The sequence below is a fragment of the Pleurodeles waltl genome, chromosome 7 (genome assembly GCF_031143425.1).
Source record: "Pleurodeles waltl isolate 20211129_DDA chromosome 7, aPleWal1.hap1.20221129, whole genome shotgun sequence".
Taxonomy (NCBI): domain Eukaryota; kingdom Metazoa; phylum Chordata; class Amphibia; order Caudata; family Salamandridae; genus Pleurodeles; species Pleurodeles waltl.
In genome coordinates, this window is record NC_090446.1 from 994,168,635 (window position 1) to 994,189,291 (window position 20,657).

General features: G+C 43.9%; 1 protein-coding gene across 3 annotated transcripts in view; it reads left to right on the top strand.

The window, feature by feature from the left end:
* SDK2 (sidekick cell adhesion molecule 2) overlaps positions 1–20,657 on the top strand; it is a 945,724-nt gene that overhangs the window by 838,427 nt on the left and 86,640 nt on the right. For all 3 annotated transcript variants that reach the window (XM_069199807.1, XM_069199808.1, XM_069199809.1), the window contains 2 exons: positions 10,181–10,318; positions 17,095–17,256. In XM_069199807.1, coding sequence (XP_069055908.1) covers positions 10,181–10,318; positions 17,095–17,256 — 300 coding nt within the window. The remainder of the gene's footprint in view (positions 1–10,180; positions 10,319–17,094; positions 17,257–20,657) is intronic.

Here is a 20,657-nt window from a genome sequence, read left to right on the forward strand (position 1 = left end):
GACAAAACAGTATCACACTGAGCATTGCACATAAAATACTGTTCTGGGATCTGCATAGTACACATTATCTGCAGCAGGCATATTAACCCTCTGTGCTACCTTAGATGCCTCAAAACTGCCACTAGACAAAACTCTAATCCCTCTCCAGCAGGTACATTAATCATGAGAGTTCTCTTGGCACTTTTATTGCTGCCTGAAAACTGGTTGATACTAAGTAACTCTGCAGTGCTTTTAAAATTTCTACAATGCTACAAAACCGCCCCCAGTAACATAAGCACCCCCCACCCCCCAACCCTTCCAACTTTCTGGGGAAGCACCAGATGCCCGGTACAGCCAGTCAGACCTTGGATCCAGCAGTGGTTAAAACGTAAAAACAAATGTGTCATAAAACTCAGCTGGAAAGCAATGGGAGGGCAGGGGTGTGGGTAGAGGGTGTGTGTGTATATCAGAGGCGAGGAGCGAAACATCCAGTAACTATTTTGTTTGCCTTTTACGGACACATAACTTGCACATAAAATATTTGGTTTAACTACACGATAAGCATGATTTCATTTAATGACTACAGCACAGATTGCTGACATTCTAAAGACATCTGCAAAAATTGAGAATCTTGCAGTTTGTACTCACTGGTCTCAGAATGTTCCTCTATTGTTGGAAAACAGTTATGGCACTTTCATTTGAATCTGCAATATGCAAATTACACACAGATCTTTGCTTTATGCTCATTAGTCCATTTACCTACCTCACCATGATGTGAAGTAGTACCACAATGAAATGCACAAATCATTTAACAGGTGGCCTAAACTACTGAGCTTTCTCATTGGGAACATAATCCCAATCCCAGTGGGTTGGGCGGGTGGAAACTGGTCACACTGCTGGTGGGAACCTTTTTTTTGCTGGGGGCTTGGTGGGCTGTGTTTTATTCCTACAGCACTTCAGTGTTTACAAATAATACAAAACAATTTGTTTAAAGCGAGACCATTCAAACCACCCTGACTTCAAAACATTTTGTTTTGCATGTGGATGGTTGCTATCTCCTACATGGTCACCACGAGAGTGCTGATTTTCAGGACATGGGATAGTGGTTGGGGTAAGGACCCAGGACATAAAATTATTCAAAATTCAAACAAGTGTATTTCTTTATAATGTGATAATTGCAACACATTTCAATTTAGTATATGCATATTCAATGATACCATTGTATTAAGTTAAGATAGCTTGAAATGACAAAATATAAACATTGACAATGCTCTTAGTGAAGCAAGAGGCGCCCATGCCCCTTAAAAAAAATAGCCCGACCCAACCACTTCCCACCACCCCAAGTCCTCAATCCACCCACCCACCCCTGCCCCACTTACCTCACCGGGTCCTCTCCCAATCCACTTTGGCTTTTTCTGTGCCTTAACCACGGATATGTGTAGTTTGGCACATGCGTTGTTATGGCACAGAAAAAGCAATGTGTTGTTCTGGCAAGCATGGTTAGGCTTGCATGCTACACGTTCGTGTTGTTCCCAATGCATGAGTTGAAAATGGCCCTTTTTGCAGGGTCATCCCTAAACGTTTTGCTTCCTTCCTCCTATTTTTTCTGACCAGCCTTAGGACTCTGGGAACTTTACCACTGCTAACTAGTGCTCAAGTGCATATGCTCTCTTTGTAAATTGTATTGGTGATTGGTTTATCCATGATTGAACTATTTGATTTACGAGTAAGTCCCTAGTAAAGTGCACTAGGGGTGCCTACAGCCTGTAAATCCAATGCTACTAGTGGGCCTGCAACACTGGTTGTGCAACCCACATGAGTAGCACTGTAAACATGTCTCAGACCTTCCATTGCTGTGTCTGTGTGTGCAGGTTTAACCTGCCATTTCGACCTTCCACATAAACCTTTTGCCAGGCTCAAACCTGCCTTTTTAATGCATATAGGTCACCCCTAGGGGGAGGCAAGAAACCCCTGAACTGCAAAGGGAAGCCTCAAGAAGCTTCTCCAACTTCAAAAGAGGTACCAGGTATAAATATTGGACATCAGACACCAATTCTTCAGTACATTTTTGGACCTGTGGAAGACTATGCCGGGAACAAGGGCTGCTATGCTGAGGAAAGGACTGGCACTCCTCTGGACTGCTGCCTTCTTTGCTGACCTCTTGCCTGGGTGAAAAGGACGGAACCTATAACCTTGTACCCAGGAGCAGCAGAGTGACTCGAAAGGCTAGTCTCTTGTAGCCAACACCTGGACTCTGAAACTGAGTCCTACCTGCCAAGTGGTGCCACCCCAGTCCTGGACACTTGGAAGTGTGCGTGAACATGCTCTGCCAACCGATCTGTGGATCCAGCAGAACTGATGCATCACCTCTGCAGTGTGTCACAAACCCAAGCAGAAATGACGCATCGCCTCTGCTGCAAGGATTCTTCCAGCGCAAAAGGTTTGCGTCGACTCGCAGCCTAATCAGAAGTGCAGCTGCCCAATGCATCACCAATGCAGGCCCTCACATCACAAGCCCTCATCAATGGGTACCCACTTGCCAGGCCTAAACCTTCCCTTTTTATACATGTAAAGCGGTATGGGGTCTCTGAACCCACAATTGCAATGTACATATTGTGGTGAAGTTGGTTTTTAGATTCTTAGTTTGAAAATACCACTTTTAGAAAGTAGGCATTTTCTTGCTTAAACCATTCTGTGACTCTGCCTGTTTGTCGATTGCCTGTCTAGGTAAGTTTGACGGTTGGGCTGTTTGTGAATCCCCTCTAGACAGTGAGACAAAGGGAGCTGGGGTGTAGCCTTCACATCCTGATGAGCCATCTGTGCTAGAGTGGAGGGAGGAGTGGTCACTTATAGCTGAATGGGCTGTGCTTGCCCTCTTACAATGCAGTCTCCAACCAACCTGGTGTGTGACTGGGGCCTGGCCTGGGCAAGGCAGGATCTTGTGAAACAACAGAGACTTTCCTTTGAAGTTTGCCAACTTCAAAGGTAGAAAGGGGTATAAGTATTGGACACACAACCCCTGAAAACTAGATCACTTCTGGAACGAAGAGGAACCTCTGCCAAGGAGAAGAGCTGAGGAGTAGTGCTGCCCCTGCCTGTGAATGCGCTTTGTTGGGCTATCCCGCAGTTGCTGCTTCTGCCTGTGAAAGGGGACAAAGAATGGACTTTGTGGTATATTCCTACTTGTGAAGAATCTCCAAGGGCTTCAACTGAGCTTGCCTCCTGTTTTGAAGTCTCAGGGCCATCAAAGACTTTTTCTGCTAACATCTGGACTCTCTACTGAGACTCCTGCCCAGCCAAGTGGTGTCCTATCCTGTCCCAGGGCACTTGAAAGGTGAAGTTGGCAGACAAGAGCTAAAAATCTATGCACAGAATGGCATGCAGGGAAATTTTAAACGCACCATCTGCAACGCGGCTGATAAACAACACGCCGCCGGCCTTGCAGCTAAAATCGATGCCACACCTGCATCGCGGCTAGAAGATCAACTGATCGCAACTGGAGAAACAACCCGAAACACCTGCTTGCGGCTGCTGATGATGCAAACGCCATGCAGCGCGGTTTTCTAACACCGTGCGACAAGATTTTCCACGCATCATCCCTGAGAGTCAAAGTCAACCCAACTCTGCAGGGATCTGAGGTGCCCCTTCCGCTCTCTTGTGAGGGATAAAAGCGATGCATCACCGACCTGACTGGAGAAGAAGCGACGCACGGCCTCCCTTGTAAAGAAGGAAACCACTGCCTTCTCCGATGCACGCTCACCCGTGCGGCTTCAGTTTTTGATGCTAACGAGGTACTTTGTGCAAAATCATCATTCCCATTGTTTTTTACTGAGTATGACTCATATTAATTTGAAAATTCATATTTTTACTTGTGTATGTTGGATGTTTGTTGCTTTGGTCTTGTCTGATTTAGATAAATATTACCTATTTTTCTAAAGTGGTTTGGTGTCCATTTTGTAGTGTTTTCACTGTATTACTTTGTGTGTTGGTACAAATACTTTACACATTGCTTCTGAGATAAACCTGACTGCTTGTGCCAAGCTACTAAGGGGGTAAGCAGGGGTTATCTAAGTGTTTCTCCATTGCCCTGACTAGAGTAAGGGTCCTTACTTGGACAGGGGGTAACCTGACTGCCAACCAAAGGCCCCATTTCTAACAACGTTGTTAAGGATGTTTCCCCCTGAACGGATGAACTTCAAGATGCTCTCTAATGGTGATAAAGGAAAAGAAGGCACTATGAACAAAGTAATTGCCTAAGATACCACTCACAATGTAGTCAAGTGGATTTACGCAACGTTTCCTGTGGCCAGATGTACAGAGACCAGGGATAGCGATGTCCTAATTGTGTTTTCCTGTGAATCACAATTAGGAAATCTCTATTCCTGATGTGTGGAACTCTTTTGAGTCGCCTTACTGATTTGTAATGGGTCATAGTAGACCTACCTCATGTAAATTAATGAGGTAGATCACAATTTGCGACCGACTAGGATTCGTTGCCATCACAGGGATGGTGGCCTGCTGCGGTCAGCAGACTACCATGTATGTAATTGCTTTTAAATAAAGCAATCTTTTTTTTGCAATGGAAAATGGGCTGTGTTTAAAAAGGAAAAAATGAAACATTTAAGTTTTATTTTTTTAGAGTAGGTAGTGGTCAGTGGGATCATTGCTTGCTGCTAAAAATCTTTTTGTTCAACATTCTCAAAGGGGACGGGTTTCTATAGGGACCCCTTCCCATTTACAAATGGTTTACCACCACTTTTTAAATGGTGTTCAAGTATTACAGTTTTGCAACCGGTATTCGATCGCAAAACAGTAATAGATACCATAACAATTTGGTATTTGAAAAGGACGCCCAAAACACACCCCTTTCAAATAACGAATCACAAATGCAAATTGTGATTGGGTAACAAGTTACCAAATCGCTTTTTGTTTTCTGTACATCAGAAAAAGTATTTTTCCGGCCGCAAAAGCCCGATTCCGTGAATTTGGCCGATTGCGACCAGTACATGGTTATCTCTTTCTCTCTTCCATTTCAGATCAAAACTTAATGCTTTGTGTTCAATTATTTGAAGGTCTAAATCAGCACATCGTGTAAATTACATATGGGCTACACATGTTTCACAAGGATTGGTGAGTGTTTAGGGAGTGTGATGTTTTAATGCAGGAGCTAAAATGAAAATCTGAGAACCCACCATTGGTCTGTGCATTGAGACCATTGGTGCCACTTACCTAAAAGTCCTTATTCATTGTCATCCATTCTTGAATTAATCCATCCATCCACTCGTGACTATCCAACTATTCATTCATTGAGCCATGCTGTCCTTTCTCCATCTTGCATCAATCTGATCAATGATTGAAGAAGGTTCGTTCTAGAATGAAACATATGTTGTGAAAATAAAATGTTCGCATTTTTTTCAAAAATGTCTCAGGTTGAGAACTCTGGCCCCTAAATTGCTATTGCAGTAGTCAGACTTGCATGCAGTGGTCACTACCTGCATTAAGGGGGGATGTTCTAAAGAAATTTGTAATGACTACTTTTGGTTCCCAGTCCATCCTGCTCTTTAGTCACTGTACACCTCCAACTTAGCTCACAAGGACTGTAACCCTCAACTGCTGGAATGAAGATAGACATTAACAGGAGAGGTCCTGTTGTTTTTGAGGTGCGGGTAGCGGGGGTGGTGATGGCAGTTCATTTGAAAATGCAGCACACACAGCGTTATTCCAAAAAAGGCCTTTCAGAGATCATATATTTTGACTCACAAAACATAGAGGACTCCAGGTGAGGATCCCTGCACTTGAGCCATTAAGGGGTAGAAAGGGAAACCAACATGTAAGGTGCTGATGATAGAATCTTTCTTTTCCCTGCCATCCCCTTTGTGAAACTGGAGCATCACCTGGTAACCGAGGTTTTAGTACCTGTTTTGTAAAAGTCTTGATCCTGTAGCTGCCAGCATGAGATATGCAGTGCTTTTGCTCGAGACTACCAGTATGGCTGGGGCTCTCCCCCCATGCTCGCCAAATGTTTCATAATTTTACAGTGCACATTTGCTTCCCTCTCTTGGCATTTTCTTTTCCTGTAGGTTGTAATTCAAAACGTTTTCCAGTATCCAGTTTTGAGCAACCTACTGTGCAAACGTGTTGAAAGTGATGTCCAAAATGGCCTATGAGACTTTACTTCTGTCTCAACCTCAAACAATGCTGGCAAACTCTGCTTAGTCACCAGTGTGACCTTCCTTTCCGTTTAATTGCTGGGTGAGTACCTGGTTTTTCAAAATGGTCTCTGCTGCTCGCCCTTGGTGGGAGGCCACTGGCAGATTCAGCAGCAGGTGAAGCTGCCATTATTTATGCGGATGCTCATGTTCTTCCAGCCCCCTATCAGGACAAAGTGATGTGAGGTTTGTTCACTTGAAAACTACTCTCTTCCAGTTCAAGTGTGACTTGTTTGGAGAGCCGTGCCAATCACTGCATTTCACATACTTACACCTCTGTCAGAATGCGGCTCCCTCCGGCAAAGAGGAGCTGAAAGGGTCTCCTTGTTAGTGTCAACTGTCGGCCGCTGATCTCTTCATGCAGAACATAACACTCTCTCATATCCTCAACCTCTGGCAGGCCCAGGCCACGAGTAGTTGTTAAAGGACAGTAGTTGTTTCTTGCAAAAAAAACAAAGGAACTGTTTTTACTAAAGAAAAAAAGAATGGGGTGGGAAGGTCATTCCCAACAGTTCCCGCCCACTCCGGCCGCTGGTGCCCAGTGGATTGTATGCAAGATTTTGTGACCTTTCTCTTGCCTCAAGGGAACCAGTTCATCTTCAAGTGCTACCATATACTGGCCAAAACTGGAAAGTTTGTGATGAGTGTCAAGTGATGTGGGTAACCTTACTAAATAGGTAATTACAGTTATCGCTACATTGAGCTGTGTCTGGCAGGGAGACCAAAGACCGGACATGCATGATGACCAAACAACAACTAAATAAGCAAGATATTGAATACATGCACTGCTTCTGTCAAAGCTTTTAGTGCTGGTGCTCTGCCTGTTTTGTGTGCATGAAATATTGGTGTTGTCAATGCTCCATCTTGAATTTCTGTGTGCATGGGTGCCTGTGTGTGAGGGAGAGGGGACTAGCCTACAACTACCAATTCTGACCTTGTTTGTGTGAGAGTAACATTCGTATTGCAGGCCCCTGTGCCATATCTGTTCTACGTGTTTATGAAGGAAGCTTCCACAGCACATACATGTGCTGTTAAAAGACGATGTCTGTGTTTCTTTGTGATTGTGAGGGATGCGTGAACTATTTCTACATGTGCTGTGCATTGATGATGTCTGTGTTGTACGTGGTCTTTGTGTTTGAGAGGGAAGAGTTAAAATAATGATGTGATGTTGTCTATAAATATGTTGATATTCTTTAGTGTTGATGCTGTGCTACTGTGTGCATATTTGTGTAGGAATCTTGCGCTGCTACTTGTGCTGTACGAATCTGTATGTTTTAAGCGGTGCTTTTACTCCGTCAAAATGTACTATCCATGTTATCTGTGTTATTTTGAGAAATACTTGCAGTACTACTGTGAGTGATGTAGCTGCTCTGCATTATAAGGCACGCTTGCTCTGTTGTTGCCATGCTGTACCATTTTGATCCACGCAAAAGTAAATGTTATGTTATATGTAATGTTATGTTACGTTACGTTATGTGTATTTGTATAGGGCACTATCAACTGTGAGGGTATCCTGGTGCTGAGCAGGTATGTATGCTTAGCCTTGCCTATGGTAGGTTTGGTAAATTGAAAAGACAGGTCTTCAGGTCCTTGCAGAATTCAAGAAGAGAGGAGGGGGCTCTGATGTGGAGTGAGAGTCAGTTTCATGCTTTAGAAGTGATGTAAGTGAATGTCCAACCTCCTCATCTGGTTTTGTGTATGCATGAGATGTGCGTGGGAAGGAGTCCTATGGAGCAGGCGTGTCTAGGTGGTTGGTGGACAGAAATGCAACTGTTCAGGTGGGTGGGGCCTAAGTTGTGTAGTGCCTTGAAAGTGTGTGAGGAGTTTGAATAGAGCACCTTTGAGTATTAGGAGCAAGTGGAGCTCCCTGAGGTGTAGTGTAATGAAAGTTCTGTGTGGGAGGTTGAGAATGAGTCTGGCTGTGGAGTTTTGAATGGTTTGTAGTCTTTTTAGTGAGTTGCTTGGTTACCTTGGTATAGAGGGCGTTCCCATAGTCCAAACTGCTGGTGACTATGATGTGAATGACAGTTCTTTGGATTGTTTGGGAGCCATTTCAAGATCTTTTTCAGCATTTTCAGGGTGTGGAAGCAGGGTGCAGTCACTGAACTTTTATAGTCATGTCTTGCTTGCTGTTGGGTATTATTTCCAGGTCCCTGGCATGGGCTCTGGGTGTGGGTCTGAGCTCAGCCAGCCACCAGTTGGAGTGCCATGGTGTTCTTGCCAAAGATCACTACTTCCGTCTTGTCGGTGTTGAGATTGAGACTGTTGGCTTTCGTCCATGTTCTGCTGTACCATCAAAGTGTGAGAAAGCTGTATCCAACTGTGCGATTTCATTGGTGCATTGAGGTTTAATCATCAATGCTTCCCAAGAAATAGACTGTAGTGCTTATATTCTTCAACATTAACAAAGTATTTAAAGTGATATCAGAGAATGAAGATGGTGGACATGTGATGGTGGGGCTAATTCCTTCTTCTGACAGTTCCTGTCACTCTCCCCGGGGCCATGGGACAGGAGTGCTGACAGCCATGAACTCGCACTAATGCAATCTGATTCTCCTTTTACTTTCATCCACTGACACAAGAAACATTGTATTTTGGGGACCACTTCTCATCAGTGATAGTTGCAGGCTGCATTGACGTTGTCATAGAAACTGAAATGTGGGACAGGTCTGCTGTGTGGCTGAACCCCACCTCAGTGCCAAACGGCAGCATTCAGCTCAGCTCTCTAAGGCAATGTGCATTCAGACCTCCGTAAATTATTTCCAGCCTGTTTGTACGGTGAAATATTGGACTTACTTTTAGGACTGGTTTTGTGTCCACCACATTTTAGGAAATATTAACTCTTAATTGGGAATAGCCATTCTGTAAGTGGCATAAATTTTAAAAAAACTATATATAAATATATATATATGTTCGGTGGCATGTGTAGCTGCAGATACACATGCTGTGCACATCCCGCCATCTGGTGTTGGGCTCGGAGTGTTACAAGTTGTTTTTCTTCGAAGAAGTCTTTTCGAGTCACGAGATCGAGACTTCTTAGAAGAAAAACAACTTGTAACACTCCGAGCCCAACACCAGATGGCGGGATGTGCACAGCATGTGAATCTGCAGCGACTAATGCCACGAACAGATGTACACTGGGTAAGTGACATTTTCCATATATGAGAAAACAAACTGGTCCTGCTTCTGGCGCGCTCTTTCATGTTGGTGCAGGTGTGAGGAATGGACCATTTCCTCTCATGAATCCCAAAACAAACAGTTGCAAGCAACTTCACCACCGCACTCCAGGAGGAAATTATTTATTTTTATTGCAGTCAGGATTAAATCACCATCCTTCACCACTGACGCGTTTCGACCTACTGGTCTTGATCACAGATCAGTGGTGAAGGATGGTGATTTAATCCTGACTGCAATAAAAAGAAATAATTTCCTCCTGGAGTGCGGTGGTGAAGTTGCTTGCAACTGTTTGTTTTTGGATATATATATATATATATATATATATATAAGAAAGAGGCTATTTATGCTGCAGTGTTGTGAAAGTTATCTGGTCATGTTGTGTTGGTTGCGTGTATAGCCCTTGACCTGCCTCTATTTACCGTCAAAACATGAAGCAAACAAGTCGAGGAAGAGAGAAGCTCATCGCAAATGGTGTGGTGGGCATAATAAGGAATGAGGTGAGGTGGGGAGGGGGCAAAGAATCATGATCTTGCATCTTGTTGCGTACTCCTCTAGAGCTTTCAACACAGGAAGACTGTTCAGAGCACAAAAGGGGACATAATGGGACATATAAAGGAAGTACAGTTCACAAAGGCTTTAGTGCTTATATTGGGATATAAACTGTCCGCATTGGCATATTTATATTGATGATCAGTGTTGGGCTAAATCTACTGCCATTGTAGACATAGAAACTGCTATTGATGAGGTATGGACTAACAGATTAAGGTGTGCACTGCTCTTCCAATCTCACAGTGCCCCTTTTATCTCTCCCACAGCCCCCAGTGCACCTAGCTCCATCCGGTTCAGCGAGTTGACAACCACCTCAGTCAATGTCTCCTGGGAGCCTCCTGTCTACCCTAACGGCATACTGGAATCCTACCGCCTTGTCTATGAGCCTTGCACGCCTGTCGATGGTAAGTGACTGAGCACACCACTCAGGCTCCATGTTGATGGTAGTTAAAAACAACATCACACTTCTTTTGCATAAAGAGTAGGTGAGTACCAGTTCACTTGGTGACTGTGCTTGATAATCACGGTCCATCTTGATTGGTCAACAAAGCAGTCGTCTCCAGACTAGCCCGTGGTGTAGAGCCCAAAGGGCAGTCTACTTTATATTAGAGGTGGTCCGTCACTACACCCGAGCTCAAGCTGGCAACCACAGAAATCGCCTTGAGGTCACACAGCAGACACAGCCCTTATTATTATCAGTTTAATATTCAATAGATCAGGGTCATCATATAACCCAGTGACAACTAGGGGAAAGGTGTAATTAATAGTACAGAAGGTCGCCAGAGATATTTATCTTGCACTTTTTATTCAGTGACTTATGTGACCCAAGCTATAAGATTCGGAAGGGCCACATGTACAGAAATGTTCATTTTAACATTGTTATAAAATTCAGATATAACACAATGTTTGCCAAAATGTCAATCTGTGAACCACAATTCAGACAGTCATGTAGTACAAGTCTACAGCTCAATACATATACAGTTAACCACCACATGTATATATAATGTGCTACTACCAGAACATCGAAATTAATTCATCGTTTCATATATAATAAGAACACCAATTATTTAACAATTGCACAATTGTTTTGATTGCTCTTAACTTGGGAATCTTCTTCAGGACAAGGTAATGCAAAAAGTCCTGGAGCGGTTGCCACCTGAGTATCAATCCTTAAAAACACAAAAGCATACACAACCATTATCTCAAATTACGCTTAAACCCGTTATACAGCATGCTCCAAAAAGCATGTACCAATAAATGAATGGAGCACAGCTCGCAACCTTTAAATGAGATGAGCAGATACCTCATTGTATACCACTGAATGGGACCGATGTACAATGTTAGTTTTTCTCTATAGCTCCACGATTTAATAAAAAACCCAGACTCCAGACTTCAAGTAGAGTGATGTTACTGGGGCGGAGATTCATTAAGTGTTTCAAGTTTGAAATGACTTAAATTTACTGTTTTCTGCGGAATAGGTATGTAAAACAAAAGCACAACGGTCCTTGTAATTATTTGCTAAGACATGGTTTAAAAGCTACTGTAAATACATCAATGAGCCATAGTATTGTGGAAGATGATTGTTTGCTCCTGCATTCAGTGTTGCCATTGAACAAGATGTAACAAAATACCATAAGATTCAGACCAGAGATATGTATTTTGTATCTCTAAAATAGCATCAAATGAGGTATCAGCATGCCAAATACTGGTGGGTATATAAGTATATATATGCATACATGTATATAATGGCTAAATTCATCCAGCATCATCCACGCTTAAGGGACTATGTATCATACTTATTTAAGACCATAATCAGAAACCCACAATGCTCCAAGCTGCAGTTCCATCTTCAGATATTTTCTTTTTACAGTTGCTGCATTTATGTCAAAGAGGTATGGGGCGTTGGTAGCTTTTAAGGCGATGTCCTAGGGTAGTATCCTCGCATATACACCCATAATCATGGCCCACAATTCCTTTTTAAAAAACAGCTTACAATTCCTGACCCACCACTAAATGGCAAAGCAATTAAGAACGTGACCATAATAGATATCAAGCTCTTAGCAAGGTAAGTAATTTATTTCTTACTCTTTAGGGAATATGTAGACACCACCGTAATCCCATAAAGTTAGATGCTTACAGAATTTTACATAATTTGATATCATAATTCCATGAAGATAGACTCAGTTCAAAGCTGCTGTATACATGGATTTTTGAGAAAGACAACAAGGATTGCAGAGGTGGCAGGCAGGCGGGATCTAGATCCTCATAACGAAGAACACAGAATTTGTACAATCTCTCATTTGAAAAGGACATAAGCCTTTAGTTTCATATGCATTTCTAGCCCGTGTCTCACCTGCAGGAGCCACACCTGTACTAAACACAACATATCCACCATCTGCGTGAGCACACCACGGTTCCGCCCACCCAAGTCTTCACCTGCCAAAGCAACATCACATCCATTCCAACCTTTAGCTGCAAGAGGAAGTACACTTCCTTAGCCCTCATCTGCTGAAGGAACACTACATGCTTCTGAGCTTTTACTTGTAGAAAGAAGTTGAAGGTCACCTCAGCCCTTGTCTGAAGTAGCACCGTCACTTCTGCAGCCACCTATCCTTTATCTGCAGGAGCAAGCATAACAGCTACCATAGTCTTCATCTAGAAGAGCACCACCTGCTCCGCCCTACTCTTTACCACTAGGAGGAACTCCACATGCTTCCCCGTCTTCACTTCAGAAAAGCCACCTTATTTCATAACGCAGAAATAACTCCCCAAATGCCCCAGTCTGCACCTGAGGGAGCACCTTCACATCTACAGGTATCTACACTTTCATCTAAACGAGGAATAATACTTCCCACCAGGTCTTCTTCTGCAGGAAATCCTCCACATTCGTTGCTACCCCAGGACTCATTTCTAGGAGGAAACTAGTTCTAAAACCACCATAGTCTTCATCATAAGGATTGTCATTGTACCCACCACATCCTTCACCAGCAGAAAGAGGTCTGCATGCACCAATAAACTCATCTGTGGAAGCAATACCAGTTCTAAAGTCATCCAGGCATTGAAACTGCAAATATTTATACTGTGCGGGTGCTGCAAACTGTGACTCAGCAATACCAGCCCCAGGGTACCCACTGCAGCCATGGTTCAAGTACACATTTCCTTTATCCCAAAGAGGAACAGAAGACCCAGTGCCATAGCGGCATCACTTGCAAGAGACATGTCTCATCCTCAGCCATCCCAGTGCCTGTCTGCATGTGGAACACCCTGGACTTGGGGATGACCTGTCCAACCACTGGCTGCAGAAGAGTCCTGGCTGTAGAGATGTGGTATTGCCTTGAAGGAGAAATACTAACTGGTCTTCGGTGCTGCGTAGATAATAAATCAGCCTCAGGCAACAGCAACTCATGTAGACCTCAGAGTCCTACACATCAATCTGGTCAGTATTGGACCTCATGTGGTTCTTTAGGCAGGGCCATAGTCGGGATTTCAGCACCGATTCCCTGTCAAAGTAATACTCCATGTGCATTGCACACCATGACATGAGAGGGCGAATTCGGGGCATGGAGGGCAAGATGCCTTCTTTGCAGTCCTTCCCTGCTGCACCCACAGGCAATCGATTAACCAGAAAATGAAAATACCTCCACCTTAAACCGAGCCTCTAGTGACACAGAGTGAAAGATGCAAGTAAGCATGACCCTTCCCAGATTAGTGCTCCTCACCCTTAGGTCCACTCATCTATGCATCCATCTTTCCACTCATCCATCTCTTTTCACCTTTCCATCCTTCCAGCCATCTTTTCATTAGATTCGCCGCCCATCAGAATCCCATTCTTCTGTTCACATTTATCAATCCTTTCAGCCATCCATATTTTCACCTTTCCATTTTCCCATTCATCCATCCAGTGACCGTTCCCTTCATACATAGATCTATCCATCCTTTTATTCTTCCAGGCACTGGTCCTTTCATTCTTCTGTCCATCTTTTCATCCACCAAGCCATCCCTTCATCGATAATTTCCCCTTTCCGTTTATACTTTCTCTTTCTATCCACCGTCAGTCCCTGCTCTCACCCTTCAGCTTTTCTTTTCACTCTTCCTTCCTTCCGTTCACTTGCCTTTCACCTTTCTTCCCTTCTTATCCTGTTTCCTTGCACTTTTCAGTACTTTCACCTAGTCTTCCCTCTCTCCTTCCTCTGCCCAGTTTCTAACTAGCGCGGTACTTTCTTTTCTCACATTATTTTTTATTTGCCTTCTGTCTCCCGTGTCAACTAATTTCTGCTTTCTCTGTCCAATTTGTCTTTGCTCGTATCATCTTTCTCCTTTACTGAACTTGGCTCACATAGCAACAACTGACCCCTACCTGATATCCCTTCCCTTATAGCACGTTATAAACCTTTGTATGCAGCCCTGCAGACTGAATACACCAATATAAAACTAAACAGGGGGCTTCATGGCACCTCTGCTCCTGAGCAAAGGACAAAAAACACTAACAGCAGCCAGCTCCTGTAGCACAGCAGTGCGTCCCTTAGGAAGCCATGAAATCTGCCCCCCACGGGTGTGTGGATGCCACATCATCTGGAGGAGACAAAGACTACAATCTCTTTTGCAGGATGACACCACAAAAACCACAGGAGGAGTCTGATTTGATACAATGGATGGTTTTAATTATTTTAAAGCAAAATATATTTCGGGATTGGCTTCTTGTTGCTAAGATCCGTGGTCGACAGTCGAGCCAGCATGGCCCTAACCAGATCCTAGAGAAATACTGGAGAGTTTTCGAAGGCTTGCACGACCCAATATGATATAGCTAGAGTTGTAAATTATTACAAATGTTGGGACACTGAAATGTAAAGGAGCATTTAATTCTCCCAGGTGAGCACCTTATGAACCACGAATAGCAGCTCTTTCTTGCAAAAGAGCAACAAATCGCTGAAAAAAGTAACTGCTCTGCTCTCATCCCCAAGAACAGACCACAGCTGTACCTTTCTCTTGTATGAGAGGCTAGAAGAGACCAGAGATGACAGCATATTTCTAAAATGTTTAATATCACAAAACATAAGATACTCTACCAGTAGTGCACAATTTAACCCGGGGAAAACATCAGCCCCACCCCCTTGGGAGGGCAGCACCATTGGGAGACAACTGTTCTGGCCTTCTCCTGCTGGGACACTCAACATCACCAAGAGGTGGTGACACCTGAATATATCAACTGAGTTGAGCACTGCATGCTTAGAGAAGACTCTCCCCCACCCCGCCACTCGTGCCTGATGACGACCTTAGCTGGACAAGGATGGAAGCACAGAATATGTTTCACAGTGTTTCATGCTTTTTATTAACTCACATGCCTTTGCATTGACGTGTCCTGCTGTTCATGATTTTCTCAATGCCTCAAACATATGTTTCATGGCAAAAGCCAATTTTACTGGCGGCATTCCGTAGTTTATGTGCTCTTCCAGCAAACGCTGCAAGCAAAAACCTTCTGCGCATCCGGAAGTTTTTTGTGTGAAAACAGCAGATTGAAAAGCAATAGGTTGTGATTTCTCCATGATGTGGAAGTAAAACAAAGGCGGAACAGCGAATAAGTGTTACACCCGCTGTTGGCAGGGGCACCATCGGTGGCACTGGAGGCAATGTGCCTAACCCCATCCCTGTGCTTTTCTTATGTGCCTGGTTCATGGATTCTGGGGCTTGATGAGTTGTTTGTCTGAAAGTTGCAAATTCAGGCCTGGGTTTGCAGGAGCTTTCTTTCTCCCTCTCTCTCTTTCATTAATGCAACTGTACAGACCGTAGGAATCGGACTTTAACGTAAAATAAATAACATAAAATGTCTGTGTTGCGTTGCGTTGTGGGAGCTTGGGTAATAGCAATTTGGGTAAAGTTCCTAACAGAATCACATCTATGCTGCTGCCTGTTTTTGTTTAATATGTTTCCAACAATTCCCAAATCTCTCTTCATTACATCGACTACTCCAGACTCCTATTGTAACCTCCTGGCCTAGGGTACTCTTCTAATATTCCTTGTCTCCACCCTCAGTCCCTCCCCTGTTCAGTATTGCGCGTTTAAGCAGACCAATGGCATTTAATTCACGTGTGAAATTAAATCATGTTTCCTTCATCCTCTTTTAGACCTTCTTTTCCTCTCCCATGCCACCTCCAACCTGATTCTCCTCCCTCACCCACCACTTCTGTTTTGTGCAGCGCGATGGAGAGGACAAACAGTGAAATTAAAAGCCTTAAAAACAAGCTAAATGCATTTCCCGCAGCAGAAGAGCCGGCAAGGCAACTTAGTTGATGGCTGGAGCACGGACGCATCGGTCCAGACCTGGTCAAGCCTGTACTGTGGTCAGAACTTCAGCACCCTGTGCTGGTCTCCTCCAGAAACCTTTATGCATCCGTGGTCTGCAGGTGCTCAGGCTTCCGGAACAGTGAGTTCTGCTCTAACTGCCTCACCAGCTTTGGGCCCAGGAATAAAGATTTTCCTGAGAGGCCTCATCATAGACTTTGTGGAATGAGAGAAGAAGGAAGTCTCCAATGGCCCACCTGGGGCCAATCTCACAATGCATCACGGCTTGCTTACTGTTAGTCCCTGTTTCCTCTTGCTAAGAACCCTCACCCCACCCTGACTTCTACCCCCTTCCCTCTTCAACCCCAGTTTCACCCCGCCTCACTATCTGCTTCCCGATGCAACCTACTTACAATGCATTATCACTCCGACTCTTGAAACACTAGCCTTTAGAAAGGCAAATCCATCCACAAGGCTCCACTTTCTTTCTGCCTTGTCTTTTCCTCTGCCCTGGTCTCTAGCTTTCATCTCATCTGTGCCCCATCACACTGTGATGTCATAGTCATGGGCCAGCTGGAACTGTGCAGAATTTTATCCCAGTTCACCCAGGGCATCTCTGTCTTCTTTAATACCAGTGGGAGGGGTGCATAAGATAGGTTGGCCAGTTCATAGCAGGGTTCACCAGTAGCTTTCACTGCATCTGCACCAGTGCCATCCCTACAGAGGGCTTGGGCCGTACAGCAATATCAAGGGTTGCTTCCCCACAGCAGCGTTCGATTCTACCGCAGCGCACTACAACCCATCATACAGTGATCGAGAGTCCCTTTAGCTCCAACACTAGTCAGTCAGAAGCCACTCTACAAATTCACCTAATTCCTTCTGTTTTATCTTGGATTTGCAGGTGTGAGCAAGATTGTCACCATGGATGTGAAAGGAAGTGGCCCATTGTGGCTCAAGCTGAAGGACCTGGCAGAGGGGGTCACCTATCGCTTTCGTCTGCGGGCCAGGACGTTTGTGTATGGACCAGAGCTGGAGGCCAACATCACCACTGGGCCTGGAGAAGGTAGAGTATCCCGGGGTCCTGCATGAGGTCTCCAGGCTGTGCCCCTGGGGGGTCACTTGCAAAGTCAGACAGCAATTAAATAAATCAAAAGGTTCTCCAACAGTGCCTGTGAAGAGCTGTCAGGCTGAGTGTGATCAACAGTCATCGTTCTAGCAGTGATGTATACCCGAAACTGGCTGAGACAGCTTCATACCACCTGGATTCTCAGGTGCATCTGCGTACTTGTAAACACCTGATTTCATTATAGTCTGATACTATGGTCTGTGGGCTTATGCGGAGCAGGGTCTTTTCCCCTCGTGCTTGACTGTTGCATATTTCCTGTTTCTTAGTTGCTTCTCTGACTTTGATTTGTGGGTCATTTCCATAAATCAGACGTTTTATCACCAAACCCTTACGTTCACTTGGATATTTCGTCTTACTGACTTTTGCTTCACGGGACAAAGCAGTGAAAGCGTTGCCGAATTGTGATGACAAACATGGAGGCCTTTCTCACACTCCTCTATTTAAGGCTTATTTGGGTTAGGCGGTCCCTCTACGGACCTTCAATGCAGGTTTTGTGTGATGAGGGGCATGATCTAAATGTTACCATTCTGGAATGGAAAATATGGAAAAAAGCTGCTGTTATGAACCTTTTGTGCCCCCTTCCTGGCAGGATTATTCTCCATCAATTTGTCTATAAAATGGTTCTATTATGTTTTTGTGGTCATAGGACATCTCAGTTTCATGCTACTGGGTGTATGAAGAGGCAGATCGAGTGATGACCAATTCATATAATTATTATTTCCGGATTTGATACACCATAAAACAAAATGTATTTGCTACAAAATAGATTTATTATGTCTTGATGTCATTGGACAGCTAAATCTCATGCGCACTGATGGGTGTATGAAGTGATCGAGTCATTACTGGCTCATGACTTTGCACATTTTATTCACCATCAAACTGTGTCACTGTCTGGAAGGGAGTTACAAGGTTTGACTGGCAAATTCATGAATAGTTATTAATATTAATATGTTCAAAATCGCTCACATACACTCAGCATCTCCTGGCAAAGTGGTACAGTGAGCAGTTTTGAGGTGTGTGAGTGCATGATTGAGGCACTGAGGGGTGTGTTCCCAGCTACTCACAACTCACAATATCACGGTCGCCTCAAAAATACTGTCAATTAAAAAAGTGTAACTCATTGTAAGATGAAATCTACACCGCACACTGGTTTCTGTACTTACCGCCCCATTATCTGTAAACATACAGAAGCGTTGAGCCTGCAAATTCACGGTGGTAATAGTCTCCTCTGAAACCTTCCACTGTTCACTCCTCTGAGCCTTCCTCATAGTACATCCCTGTTTTCCACCACTGTAAGCTAGAAGTAGTCTGGATTCCTTTATTCTGGTTCCACTGATTGATATCATTAGTCTGGAGATGAGAGGCATTCTATAAATGTGGCTAATAAATCATTTTACTCACTCGCCTCCAAACTATTCTTGAAGTGACTCAGGCCCACAGGACGTGTTTTAATTGCTATGGCAACTGTATTCCCTGTGGCTTCCTAAACCTCTGAAGGAGCAAGAACATGACACAACACCAGAGCAACTGGAAAACATGATTCCACAACTGCAGTTTTTCCACCCAAAAAAAAAAATTTGTAGCACTTGTCACATAAATCACATTCTGCAGCATATGTAGCTGACTTCATGCAAAATATGTTCCTATCTCCAATGGATCAAATGTTATTAAAGTCACAGAACGCTGGGCGCATCACCGGGTCTGACATTTTATTTAAATTCACTGGCCTTGTTTCAGCTATTTGTTTGCAGAGGTGACTATGGGCCAGATGTAGGTAAGTTAAAAAAATTGCGTCTTGCAATTTGCGAGTCATAGCGACTCGCAAATTGCAACTCGCAATACGAGATGCAGAATGGTGTCTCAGACACCTTCTGCGACTCGCTATGGGGTCGCAAAGACCCACCTCATGAATATTTATGAGGTGGGTTGCAGTTTGCGACCCCATAGCGAGTCTAGGCCCTCACAGGGATGGTGGCCTGCTGGAGACAGCAGACCACCAGCAGGCAGTGGTCCATGGGACCACTGCCTGCTCTGAAAAATATTTTTTGTGGCATTCACAAAGGGGAAGGGGTCCCACAGGGACCCCTTCCCTTTTGCAAATGAGTTACCATCCACTTCAAGTGGATGGTAACTGCGAGTTGGTTTGCGACCGCTTTCGCAGTCACAAAGCAACTCAACATCGCGATGCGGTCGCAAATAGGAAGGGAACACCCCTTCCTATTTGCGAGTCGGAATCACATTTTGCGAGTCGGTACCGACTCGCAAAATGTGACTCTGCATCGCGTAAGGCCTTTTGCACGTCGCAAACTGTGTTTTTCGCTGTTTGCGACGTGCAAAAGGCTTCCTACATCTGGCCCTATTTTACTTAGAATGTATAAATATCCGTAATTAATTTAATGGACTCTAGAAGAGCAGAGAATTATGATTGTAGCAGAAATAAGTAACTTTTAATACTTACATCCTATCTATAACAAGCATGGGCAAAGCCAATACAATAGGTCTGACATTGACTGTCAGCCTTTGGGCTTTGTCGATGCTTTTATTTTTGGGGTTATCCCAATACTTTATTGTTGGGGGAATTGCCAGGCACTCACCAATATATTTAAATAGTTGTCTAAAAATATTTTTTGGCCTCAAAATGCACTCTGCCTTAATAGTCCCTGGGACTAAAGGGAACTACTTTTAGTCTGGATATGCTCCTTGTGAAAAAGCAAAATGCCATCACTTATTAGTGAAGTTACCTAAAGTCTGAAGTGGGCGACTAATTTTCCAAAGTTGTTTGCTATCGCGGGTGCAAAAAAAAATGTGAATGACACAACAGACCAATGGATGAAGACAGCTGGTTGAAAGCCGCTATAAGTATATCATATATATAGTTTCAATAACATCAAAAGTTATTGGATAACGCCAGGCCCAGGCAATGGAAAAAACACACCCTTCTTGTAAAGATTACTTTTTATATCTCAGCTGAAAGACAACTTTAGCTGTCCATTGGCCAGATCTATTCTTTGCAATATATATATATAGATTAGGCTCTTGGTCAGTTCATAGTTCATGATAGGATTATTGTTTTCTCTTAAATCAATGGCTTTCCTCACTATTCCTCTTTCGGTTCTGCCCAGGAGCATTTCGGTTTCATACTGTTCGGATTGGTTAACTGTTTCCTACCACTTCTGATGTTGCTTGCTGTCGGAGGCTGGCCTGGCTTGTAGTGGTTACCTTGGGTACTTACACCTTATACCAGGTCCAGTTATCCCTTATTAGTGAAATGTAGTAGTGTTCTAGCAGCTTAGGCTGATAGAGGTAGTTGTAGCAAAGCATCTGAGGCTGAACTAGGA